The 12,668-nt window shown below is 39.9% G+C and overlaps 1 protein-coding gene across 1 annotated transcript in view; it reads right to left on the bottom strand.

Annotated features, from left to right (window-relative positions):
• Positions 1-12,223, bottom strand: part of CFAP47 (cilia and flagella associated protein 47) — a 509,602-nt gene extending 497,379 nt beyond the window's left edge. Inside the window, exons 1-2 of the mRNA XM_032883134.1 lie at positions 11,980-12,223; positions 7,132-7,283 (exon numbers count right to left, since the gene is read on the bottom strand). Coding sequence (XP_032739025.1) covers positions 7,132-7,283; positions 11,980-12,174 — 347 coding nt within the window. The 5' untranslated portion in view covers positions 12,175-12,223. The remainder of the gene's footprint in view (positions 1-7,131; positions 7,284-11,979) is intronic.
• Between the last annotated feature and the right edge of the window lie 445 nt (positions 12,224-12,668).

Below are 12,668 nucleotides of genomic sequence, written 5' to 3'. Positions count from 1 at the left end.
TATACGGGCGCCTGGGTGGCTCAGTGGGTTAAGCCTCTGCCTTTGGCTCAGGTCGTGATCCCGGGGTCCTGGAATTGAGCCTGCAACGGGCTCTCTGCTCAGCAGGGAGCCTGCTTCCCCCTTACCCCCTCCTGTCTCTCTGCCTACTTGTGATCTCTGTCTGTCAAATAAATAAATAAAATCCTAAAAAAAGGTAAAAAATTAAAATAAAAATAAAAATCCGTTATAATCCTAGATGCACATCTCATAAGGATACATATATTTTATGTATGGATAATTTATGATTTATAAACAACATCAGGTATATTATCCTGTTTGATACTTAAAATTTCATGAAAGGGAAATAAATACTATCATGGCTATGTTACAGATGAAAAGCCAAAGACCTCAAAGCCTCAATGTCTTACCTGAGAAATTATTTGGATATAATATAGATGAACTTAGACTTAAATTTATTGTTAGATTTTGTGTGCTTTACCCTTACAAACCTAACAATGATAACAGCACCAATAATAAACAGAGTAATACCTGCTCTTTATTGAGTCCTTGGGTTATGTACTAGACTCGTGAATTAAGTAAATTTACTCCACATAGGATACAACTTCCAAAATATACATACACACACACACACACACACACACACACACACAAGTACCTGAACAAAACATTTACAAATACTGCTTTATACACTGGTGGTCTGGGCCTTCCTTCCATATGTGAATGTTTGTGTATTATTGAATATGCAGAGACATTCCAGAGATCAGCCAGGACTGTCCTGTATGTGCTGCTTCTTTAAGGAATATCCATGTTCTTCTCATTAAGACATTGTAATTTTGTAATAGGAAAAGGAAAGATCAATGACCTTAGTGTACATCATTGCATTAATAAAGAGTTTACAGGATGTTAAAGAGGAACTCATTACACAAACAATATAGGATATGAAGCCAAACATTTTTTCAAACTATTTCTCCAGCTGGATGCAGAGAAGTGTCTTAAGGGCTTGGTAATACAGTAATATTATAACAGTTTTTCTAGCTTTCTTGTTGGTTTCTCTTCCATCTAATTAAAAAAAGCTTTGTCAATAACATTTTTCTTTTTATGTTAACAGAAAATTTATGTTAAGAGAGAAGAGAAGGGGGCGCCTGGGTGGCTCAGTCAGTTAAGTGTCTGCCTTTTGCTCAGGTCATGATCTCAGGGTCCTGGGATGAAGCCTCCTCCGGCTCCCTGCTCAGTGGGGAGTTTGCTTCTCCTTCTGCCCCTCCCCCCACCACTTGTGCTCTCTCGCCTCTCTCTCATGCTCTCTTTCTCAAATAAATAAAATCTTAAAAAAAGAGAGAGAGAGAGAGACAAGAGAAGGGTGGTTACCAGGGGATAGAGATGGGAAAATTGATGAGATGTTGATCAAAAGATACAAGCTTACACTTAGAAGACGAATTGGGGGCACCTGGGTGGCTCAGTGGGTTAAGGCCCCTGCCTTCAGCTCAGGCCATGCTGAGCTGATGAGCCCAACCCCAAATTGGGCTCTCTGCTCCGTGGGGAGCCTGCTTCCCCCTCTCTCTCTGCCTGCCTCTCTGCCTACTTGTGATCTCTGTCAAATAAATAAATAAAATCTTAAAAAAAAAAGAAAGTTGCTAAGAGATAAGATCTTAAATGTTCTTACCACAAAATGAAATGATAATTATGTGATTTGATGGAGGTGTTAGCTAACACCACACCAGTAATCACATTGCAACATATAAATGTTTTAAATCAACAGTGTACACTTAAACTTATCCAGTGCTATATGTCAATTGTATCTTGATTATTTTTTTTTTTAAAGATTTTATTTATTTATTTGTCAGAGAGAGAGCGCGAGAGTGAGAGTGAGCACAGGCAGAGTGGCAGGCAGAGTCAGAGGGAGAAGCAGGCTCCCCGCTGAGCAAGGAGCCCGATGCGGGACTCGATCCCAGGACGCTGGGATCATGACCTGAGCCGAAGGCAGCTGCTTAACCAACTGAGCCACCCAGGCGTCCCAATTGTATCTTGATTATTAAAAAAAAAGGAAAAATAATTAAGTATCAAACTTGGTAATTTATATAGGAAGTTAAAATAAATTTATATTAATATAATTCATAAGAGGGGGCAGCTGCATGGCTCAGGTAATGATCCCAGGGTTCTGGGATCATGTCCTACATGGGGCTCCCTGCTCAGCAAGTAGCCTGCTTCTCCCTCTCCCTTTGCCTGCTAGCCCCCTGCTTGTATTCTCTCCCTCTCTGTCAAATAAATAAATAAAACCTTCAAAATATATATATAATTAATAAGAAATTTTAAAAACGTGTATAGATTTATGATTAAAGTATATCTATTTATATACATATTTGTATATGTATACATACTGGCTACACATATTGATATGTACATATATACATACACAAGAATTGCATACAAATTTACAACACAGTTTATTGTTGGTGATCAGCAAAGATCTAACTATAAAAATGTAATACATTAGGATATGATGCTATGGTAAGAAATGGAAGTACAAACCTGAGGGGGAAAAAAGAAGAGGTGAATTTTTTTTTTTTTTAGATTTTATTCATTTATTTGACAGAGAGAGATCACAAGCAGGCAGAGAGGCAGGCAGAGAGAGAGGAGGAAGCAGGCTCCCCGCCGAGCAGAGAGCCCGACGCGGGGCTCGATCCCAGGACCCCGAGATCACGACCCGAGCCGAAGGCAGCGGCTTAACCCACTGAGCCACCCAGGCGCCCCAAGAGGTGAATTTTTAAACTGTTTAACAAATTACTATGGTATATCCATTTTACTGGATACATTTGAAAAAACCATGTAATTATCTTATAGTAACAATTATTATGGACAAGCAATTACATCTTTGCAACTATTCAAGCTCATAAGGAAGAACTTTAGACATTTTTAAATGTGCAAAAGGGATGTAGTTTTTATGGATACATGAAAAAAAAGTGTTCAGAATCACTGATTATATCATTTCTGCTAAAGTACAGATAATACAAACTTTTGGTTTCCAGACAAGATTTCATAAATCTATTTTCCCATGTTGATCCCCATTAAATGCAACTATAAACTCTAGCAATGCTGCAAGAAGCAAGCAAAGAATGTTCACAGCAGCATTATTTATAACAGCCAAAAACTGGAATCAGCCTGATAGTGTTCAACATGCCAATGGTGAAACAAACTGTGGTACACACATACCATGGAATACTTCTCAACAATGAAAAGGAGTGAACTATTCATATAAACAAAAGCTTGCTTGAATGTCCAGAGAATTCTGCTGAGTGAAAAAAAGTCAACCCCAAAAGGCTATATAACATATTTCATGTGGCAAAATTTCAGAAATGGAAGACAGAATAGTGGTTTCCACAGTTTAGGGATAGTAGGTGTGAAGCATAAGGAAGTTGGGTGTCGTTATAAACAAGTAATAGGAGAGATCCCTGTGATATTGGAACAGCTGAATATCTTGACTATGGTGGTGGATACAAAATCCTACACAGGTAAGGTAATGGTACAGAACTTAAAAACTTAACACACAGGGCGCCTGGGTGGCTCAGTGGGTTAAAGCCTCTGCCTTCAACTCAGGTCATGATCCCAGGGTCCTGGGATCGAGCCCCGTGTCAGGCCCTCTCCCCACCGCCTCTCTCTTTGCCTGCCTCTCTGCCTACTTGTGATCTCTGTCAAATAGGTAAATAAATCTTAAAAAAAAAAAAAAACTTAACACACACACACATAGCTTCATTCAGCCCTTTCCACCATACTTTAAGAGGGCAGTGCTGTCCGTTTGTTGCAACTGTGATAAGCAGCTGACCTGATGAGAGAGTGCCTACATTATGGGGCCAAGACAAAATTCCTGTCTTCAAAGGCAGAATCATTTTCAACTGTCCATATATAGTACAAACAAGCAAACCTAAGTGCAACTCATAGTTACATCAATGTGCAGAATGGACCAAAAATGGTCATACTTAAATTATAAAATGTAAATTAAGGAATGCCTGGGTGGCTTAGTCCTTAAGCCTCTGCCTTCGGCTCAGGTCATGATCTCAGGGTCCTAGGATCAAACCCCGCATCAGGATTCCTGTTCAACGGGGATTTTGCTTGTCCCTCTCCCTTTGCCCCTCCCCCCCCAACTCGTGTGTGCTTTCTTTCTCTCTCTCTCTCTCCCCCAAATAAATAATTGTTTTTTAAAATGTAAATTATTTATAATAGGCTAATAGCTTATTCCTTTCCTACCATGTGTCAACTGTTTGATTTCTTTATAGAATGCAATGCTGTCCTTAATCAACTTTTCAACAATACAGAGAACCAAATAACTGCAGGTCTAAATGTAGCTTATTTAAAAAAAAAAATACCAGGGAAATTATAAAAAGGCATGTCAAATACCAATATTAATATGAATATTCCAATATTAATTCTGCTGGTGATAGGCAAATACACACAAAAGAATAACATCTTGCTAAGGAAAAGGAGGATCCATATGTGCATGTATATGAATAAAAAACACTTTAAAATATTCACACTAGGGCACCCGGGTGGCTCAGTGGATTAAAGCCTCTGCCTTCGGCTTAGGTCATGATCTCAGGGTCCTGGGATCGAGCCCCGCATCAGGCTCTCTGCTCAGCAGGGAGCCTGCTTCCCTTCCTCTCTCTCTGCCTGTCTCTCTGCCTACTTGTGATCTCTGTCTGTCAAATAAATAAATAAAATCTTTAAAAAAAATGTTCACATTAGCCTTAAGAGGTAATTTTTTTAATTTTATTTTTTAAAGATTTTATTTATTCATTTGACAGAGAGACAGCAAGAGAGTGAACACAAGCAGGGGGAGTGGGAGAGGGAGAAACAGGATTCCCACTGAGCAGGGAGCCCAATGTGGGGCTTGATCCCAGAACCCTGGGATCATGACCCGAGGTGAAGGCAGATGCCCAATGACTGAGCCACCCAGGCACCCCAATAGGTAATTTTATAATGCACAAAAATAAACTTTCTTCAGTATAAAATGAAAATGGCAAATTTCCTGTTCAAATAAATAATCCATATCAAAGTTAATCTGCATCTCAGTTATAGTTGACCCTTGGACAACACAGGTTTGAACTCAGAAAGTGCACTTTTTTTTTTAATACAGCACTGTAAATGTATTTTCTCTTCCTTACGATTTTCGTTCTTTTTTTAAAGATTTTATTTTTTATTTTTTTCTTTTTAAGATTTTATTTATTTATTGAGCAGAGAGCGGGATGCTGGCCTGATCCCAGGACCCTGAGATCATGACCTGAGCCGAAGGCAGAGGGTTTAACCCACTGAGCCACCCAGGTGCCCTACCTTATGATTTTCTTAATAGTATTTCTTGTCTCTAGCTTACTTTATTGTAAAATTACAGTATGTAAGACATATGACATACAGAATATGTGTTAATCGACTATTCATGTCATCAATAAGGCTTCCAGGTACCAGTAGACTTTTAGTAGGAAGAGTCAAAAGTAATACATGGATTTTTCAACTACACAAGCATTGGCAGCTCTAACCCCTACATTGTTCATGGGTCAACTGTACTTAGTTCTGTGTTCTATTCATTATATGAGTCGACATTTTTCAACCAATCTCAAAAGAGCACAGTTTAGATTTCTCTGGAAGTCAAACATCTTCATTATTTAAAATTCAGTGAAATAATAATGATAATAATTATATTAAAATATAGATAGAGGTTCACAATCCATTTAAGAATACATTCATCATAAAAACAGAGAGTAGGATGGTGGTTACAGAGCCAAGGGAGTGGGGAAATTGGGGAGATGTTGGTTAAGGGTACAAATAGGGAAGTAGTTAATGAATACGTCCTGGAGAGCTAATGCACAGCATAGTGATCACAGTCAACAACACTGTGTTATAAAACTCCAAAGTTACTAAGATACTAGATCTTAATTGCTCCTACCACAGAAAAGAAATGGTGATTATATAATGTGATAGGGGTATTAGCTCACCCTAGGATGATAATCATATTGCAATATATAGGGCGCCTGGGTGGCTCAGTTGGTTAAGCATCTGCCTTTGGCTCAGGTCATGATCCTGGAGTTCCAGGATCGATTCCTGCATGGGGCTCTCTGCTCAGTGGGGAGTCTGCTTCTCCCTCTGACCCTCCCTTCTCTCATGTTTTCTCTTTCTCTCTCTGTCTCTCTCAAATAAATAAATAAAATCTTTTTTTTTTAAACTGCATATTGTAATATATAAATGTATCACATCCACATGCTATCTAACTTATAAACTTGTACAATGTAATGTGTCAATTGAATTTCAATAAAACAGAGAAAAGTAAGATGAGAAGGAGCAGCCATTGAAGAAGTGCAGTACCAGGGAAGTCAAGAGAATAAAGTAGCACAAGAAGGTAATAATGGTTAATAGTGTCAAATGCTGCTGAGAAATGGAGTAAAATAAAGACAGGAATTAACCAACAGATTGGCAACATGCAAGAGCTGTTTCACTGGAAAGCTCAGAAAGACAGCCCATCTAGTGTTTTGAAATGAGAGTGGAATGTGAGACTATAAAGACAGCAATACAGCATTCTTTACTGAGTACTTGCTGTCAAAAGGTACCAAAAAAAAAAAAAGGTAGAAATAAAATAGGATATGAGTCAAGGGGAAAAAAAAGAACAGAATATATGCAATTGTTGGATGTTTTTATTTTAATTAAAAATACCAGAAAACTCGGGGTTTCTGGGTGCCTTGGTCAATTAAGGATCTGACTCTTGATTTTGGCTCAGGTCATGATCTCAGGGTCGTGGGATCAAGCCATAGAGTAGGCTCCATGCTCAGCGAGAATGTGCTCTCCCTCTCCTTACACCCCTCCCTGCACACTCGCTCTCTCTCTCTCTCTCTCTCTCTCAAATAAACAAATCTTTAAATAAATAAATAAAATCTTTAAAAATGTTTTTTTAAAAATTTTAAATACCAGAAAACTAGATTTCTGTTTGTTTTAAATCCCACAGGTTGCTAAAAATTTGTACTTCAAGTTCAGCTGTAAGGAAACTATAGATACAATAAGCCCTGTTACCCATAGAAAATACAAAATATTACTTTAACCCTTATTTTTATTTGAGGAGTGCTGAAGACGTCAGCATAAAATACGGAGAATACATACCCAACGAGAGGGATCTCTATTGTTTTATTTCCTATTGAAATAAGTAGCTGGTCAAAAGTGTCTTCATCTTTATCAGGATGGTATTCCACCATAGCTGTCATCTGAAGTCCAGAAGCAAGTGCTTTATCCAGATTGGTCAACATCAGTTTGAACTTTAGTGGGAGAAAAAAAAAAATCAAATGATACATGGTAACTCCTAATAAGGAAATAATGTGAGCAACGGTAGTTAGAAGTATACATTATTTCAAGAGCTGTATCAATACACAGACAATATCCCTTCCCTAAAGGCAAAGACTTAATTACCATATGTATATCAGTATAGATCCTTCAGATATGCTTTTAACAGTACCCGGACTGAAACTGACAATGCAGTCAGTTGAGAAACATGTAAATGCTCATAGTCTTCTTGAGAAGTATGAGATACTTAGAGGAAAAATGGGAGAGCATACAAATAAAAATGTTGCTCAATCATCTACATATATATATATATAAAACACATATATATACATATATATACATATATACACACATACATGCATATATACATATGTATGTATACACACGTACATATAGCATTTTATATAGTTTTTGCATGGGGACTTAGAATTCATAACTTGAAGGAATATTAAAAAAAGGAATAAAGAGGGAAAAAACACTTCTATTCTTGTAAACCATTTCCTAGACTCCAGAAAAAATACTAAGGGAGAAAGAAGAACTACTATGTATTAGGCACTCACGAGGTGTAAAGCATTCTACACCCCTTATTTCGAGAGTCCTGTAAGGCCAATGTTAAGGTTACCAGAATACAGATGAGGAAACTAGGACTTGCAGAGGTTAATTAATGTCTAATGTCTGTGTGACAGTGAGGATTGAAATCACCCATCTATCTGACTCTAAAATTAAGCTCTTTCCCCACAACTGGAATGAGTCCCTCTCCTGAATTTATAATCTCCTTAAGGAAGCAGACTATACACCCCTAGAAAGTTAAATAATACACGCCGGAGACTAATTAAATGTCTTTTGAGTCTTGGAGACATAAGTGTCATGAAAATCCCTGAGAAAGCATGATTATGGGCCAGAAAGGAGAGTAGTTGGCCTAGGCTTAGAGAATGGTCATAAAATGTGAACAAGAAAGTAAGATGCTCCCTGTAGGGGCAGGATTATCTCAGACACAAGCAGAGAAAAGGATAAGCAAAATAGTCTCCCAGCAGGCAATTAATAAGCTAGCCTTGCTGGGCAAAGAGCTTCAATCAGTAACGACGGAGGTCTGTTGAAATTAATTATTCAGGGATTTTCATGCGAGGCTGAATCTACACAGTACTTTCCAGCAATGAAGGACAGAGAGCAGGAGTGTGATTTGTTGATACAAATGGTCTGAAAGCTTCCCACTTCCAGTAAACTTCTGATACCTTAAAACTATCACAGTCCAACTCTCAATCCCCCTGCAATGACAGAACGGTAAGAAAACAAGCAGTCAATTATTCCCTGCATAAGCCTGTGGGTATCAGAAGTAACATACCACGTGTGACTACCGTCCTTTAAAGAAGTTGTATCTTCAAGAGGAAAAACAGGAAGGGGCACCTGGGTGGCTCAGTCAGTTAAGCATCTGTCTTCGGATTGGGTCAGGACCCCAGATTTCTGGGATACAGCTCTGCATTGGGCTCCCTGCTCACTGGGGAGTGCTTCTTCCTCTCCCTCTGCCCCTCCCCAAGCTTGTACATGCGCTCTCTCAAATAAATAAATAAAATCTTAAAAAGAAAGAAAGAAAGAAAGAAAGAAAGAAAGAAAGAAAGAAAGAAAGAAAGAAAGAAGGAAAACCAGGGCTTCAGCAGTATGTGCTTTTGGTCAAACTACACATTGCTAAGCCCTCTGAGCAGTATGCAAAGGTGTGTAAGGCACCATCCCCACCTATGTGAGCTGGTGGACAGACCACAGAGGTAAAACTAACATTTACTAGGAGTCATCGGGACACAACTCCAAACTATAATAAATGTCTGTTAATGCAACTGGTATCCAGTAGGGAAGAAATAAATTGGAGATAACATGATAAGACTTAGAGAGCAAGGGGTGCCTGGGTGGCTCAGTGGGTTATGCCTCTGCCTTCAGCTCAGGTCATGATCTCGGGATCCTGTGATAGAGCGCCGCATCGGGCTCTCTGCTCAGAGGGGAGACTGCTTCCCCCCCCCCTCTCTGCCTGCCTCTCTGCCTACTTGTGATCTCTGTCTGTCAAGTAAATATAATCTAAAAAAAAAAAAAAACTTAGAGAGCAAGAGAGAATTCACTTTGACCCTCAAAGATGGGTGGAGTTTGAAAAAGGGTGATTCTTGCAGGAGGTGGGAATGAAAACAGGGGTCAAAAGAAAAAAGAGTCTGGGGCTCGGGGAGACTCTGTCAATTAAGTATCTGCTTTTGGCTCAGGTCATGATCTCAGGGTCCTGGGATTGAGTCCCACATCAGGCTCTCCGCTCAGTGGACAGTCTGCTTCTCCCTCTCCCTCTGTGCACACACTCTCTCTCTCTCAAATAAATAAAATCTTAAAAAAGAAAGAAAGAAAGAAAGAAAGAAAGAAAGAAAGAAAGAAAGAAAGAAAGAAAGAAAGAAAGAGAGAGAAAAGGGAGTCTGAGCCATGGGGGTAAAAGGGAGCAATTACAAGTGAGACTGGCCTGACAGTCCAGCAGCCACACAAGTTGGCAAAACACTTAAGATGAGGTCTGTGTCTTCTTTATTTTCTACCAGCAACCCACAGTAGATGGCTCATAGCACTGCATACGGTTCATAATAGGTGGTCAACACAAAGACAATGCACCCTTTTCGGCCAGAGCAGAAAACAAGTACTACTGTCTGTTAGGAGCATCATTCTATAAATAATTACAAACAGCTCTACTAGATAGTTACTACATTTTTTGCCAATCTATCTCTTTCCTCATTCCCTTTATGTCTCTGAAAGATCAGGAGTACATATCATGCTCTTGCAACAAAGAGAAGTTCACACTGATATGGGGTTCATGACTGTGGCTTCTAACTAGGAAGCTTACCTGGCCATTCTCTTGTCAATGTCAAGGCCTGTGATCTAAATAGTATTCCTTCATGACTCTTGATACAAACAAAACTAATCATATCACTTTTCTCCTTACTGCACAAAAACCACCCACACAAGTGCCTCCTGGACAACCATAAAATAGTGTTTGCCCCCATCTGGGAGTTTCAGACCTACTTTCAGTTGTTCAATAAATATGTAGGGAGGTAGTGAAATAATCAACTTTTTCCCTAATTTTATAGTCTTTGGAATAATCAGGTCATTTTTTATTTAAAGAGCAAAGAGCCTCTTGTGCTACTGTATCGCAAAATACATATTACTATTGTCAAAACATGCAAATACAAAAAGGAACAAAGCATGATTCCATTTATATGAAACTCTAGAAAAAGCAAAACCAATCTGTGGTGTTAGAAATTAGTACAGTGGTTACCTCCGTGGGGTGATGACTCCAGTTACTGAAGGGAACTTTCTAGAGTGGTGTTAATATTGTACAATTTGACCAAAATGGTGGATACATGGGTGTATAAATATATAAAAATTCACCAAACTTTACTTCCGAGATTTGTGCTCTTTAGTGTAGGTAAAGAGTACAACAATGTTTTTAAGTGTAAAAAGTAGAACACGAAAGGTCTTTTTCTCTTTGACCTTCTAATCACTACCATACATTTTTCTATGTGTATACAAACAAATATATGTAATTTTAACAAAAAAAATCACAGATACCTTTATATTTCTGTACAGTTGCATTCAATATTATTTATCATTAGCAATGTCCCACAAAAAAATCAGGTTATTTATCACTTACATATCAAAAATTCTTATCACTTTTCTTATATCAAAAGTCTCCCTGAGGCGGCGCCTGGGTGGCTCAGTGGGTTAAAACCTCTGCCTTCCGCTCAGGTCATGATCCCAGGGTCCTGGGATCTAGCCCCGCATCAGGCTCTCTGTTCAGCGGGGAGTCTGCTTCCCTTCCTCTCTCTCTGCCTGCCTCTCTGCCTACTTGTGATCTCTGTCAAATAAATAAATAAAATCTTAAAAAAAAAAAAAAGTCTCCCTGATAACTGGTGATCACAGTAAAAACCCATACACACACATGATCTAAAATAACAGTGACACTGAGATACAATTCTGTCAACTTTTAAACCAGAAGATTGGGACAGCCTCTTGAAACATGAATTTTGCACAGTAGGTGCTCAACAAATGTTTGTTAGAATATGAATTTTGTTGGGGCACCTGGGTGGCTCAGTGGGTTAAAGCCTCTGCTTTTGGCTCAGGTCATGATCTCAGGATCCTGGGATCCTGCCATACGTCGGGCTCTCTGCTCAGCGGGGAGCCTGCTTTCCCCCTTTCTCTCTGCCTGCCTTTCTGCCTACTCGTGATTTCTGTCTGTCAAATAAATAAATAAATAAAATCTTAAAAAAAAAATCTTAAAAAAAAAAGAATATGAATTTTGTTGATGTAATTCTACAGTATATAAGCAAAAATTCTGGGCTGTTAGGAGACACACGTGAACCCCTTTTCCCTTCTTTCCAAACCCAGAATTTGGGAGGTTCTAGATCTACTTTTCCCCCCTTGTCTCCCAAAGCCAAGCAAAAAGTAAAAACACAAAACAAAGCAAAACAAAACAAAAAGTCTAGCGTATGTAAACACTGAGAGACAAAAATCTCCGCTCCCTGGGAAGGTCAATCCAGCCCCCATTTCCGCAGGCGCCAGGCTTCTACTCTCTGGGACAGAGCGGGCGCCCACCTGGAGACGAGTTCTCAGAGCCCTGAAGGTCCTGAAGTCCTGCTCCAGAACCCCCGAGTGTATTACCTGTGGTTTGAGGGGCTCCTGAAACCGGATTTTCTGGTTGCAACGGCCGAGATTGTGTACAGTAACTGGGAGGCGGTACACCCTCCCGGCCAGCGTGTCCAGGAATTTCACCTCCGAAGGAGTCACCCGCAGCTGCACCTCCTTCTTTGGGGTCTCCGCCTCCCGGGGGACCGGGGAGCCCCTTTCGGTCTCCATGGCGGCCCTCCAGGTGGCCTGCAAACCGTAGCTGACTTCAACTACTGAGGGCAAGAGTGGACGCCGTCGCTAGGCAACCGACAGACGCTGCGTGCTCGCCTCAAGCTCCACCCCTATTGGAGCAGCCCAAACTTTGTGAGTTTGCTTTCCCTAGCAGAGAATGCAGGCTTCTGCGGAAAGAACACAGGGATCACAGGTGTCAGCAGAGAAACTGGAAAACGTTCTACGACAGCCAAAATCCCGGAGGCCTCTCACTTTGTCATGACCTGGCAGGATTTTAAGATGGCATTGGGGATAGACATTTTTCTGGACCTCTCTTAAGGCAAAGCTTAAAGAGCAGGGGAAATGATGTGCCCACGGAGTCTATTAAAGCAACAAAATGTAACAGTAACAGAGGAATTCAATGCTAGCAGAGTCAAGGCCCCCTGGGTCTCCTGCTCATTGGCCTTCAAGGCTATCGTTACTAAAACTGTAATAGCAGTCTTCTCTGTCTT

The sequence above is a fragment of the Lontra canadensis genome, unplaced genomic scaffold (assembly GCF_010015895.1).
Source record: "Lontra canadensis isolate GAN:19392208 unplaced genomic scaffold, GSC_riverotter_1.0 scaffold86, whole genome shotgun sequence".
NCBI lineage: Eukaryota > Metazoa > Chordata > Mammalia > Carnivora > Mustelidae > Lontra > Lontra canadensis.
The sequence above is the reverse complement of the archived record's forward strand: the minus strand, read 5'-3'. Positions and strand labels throughout refer to the sequence as shown.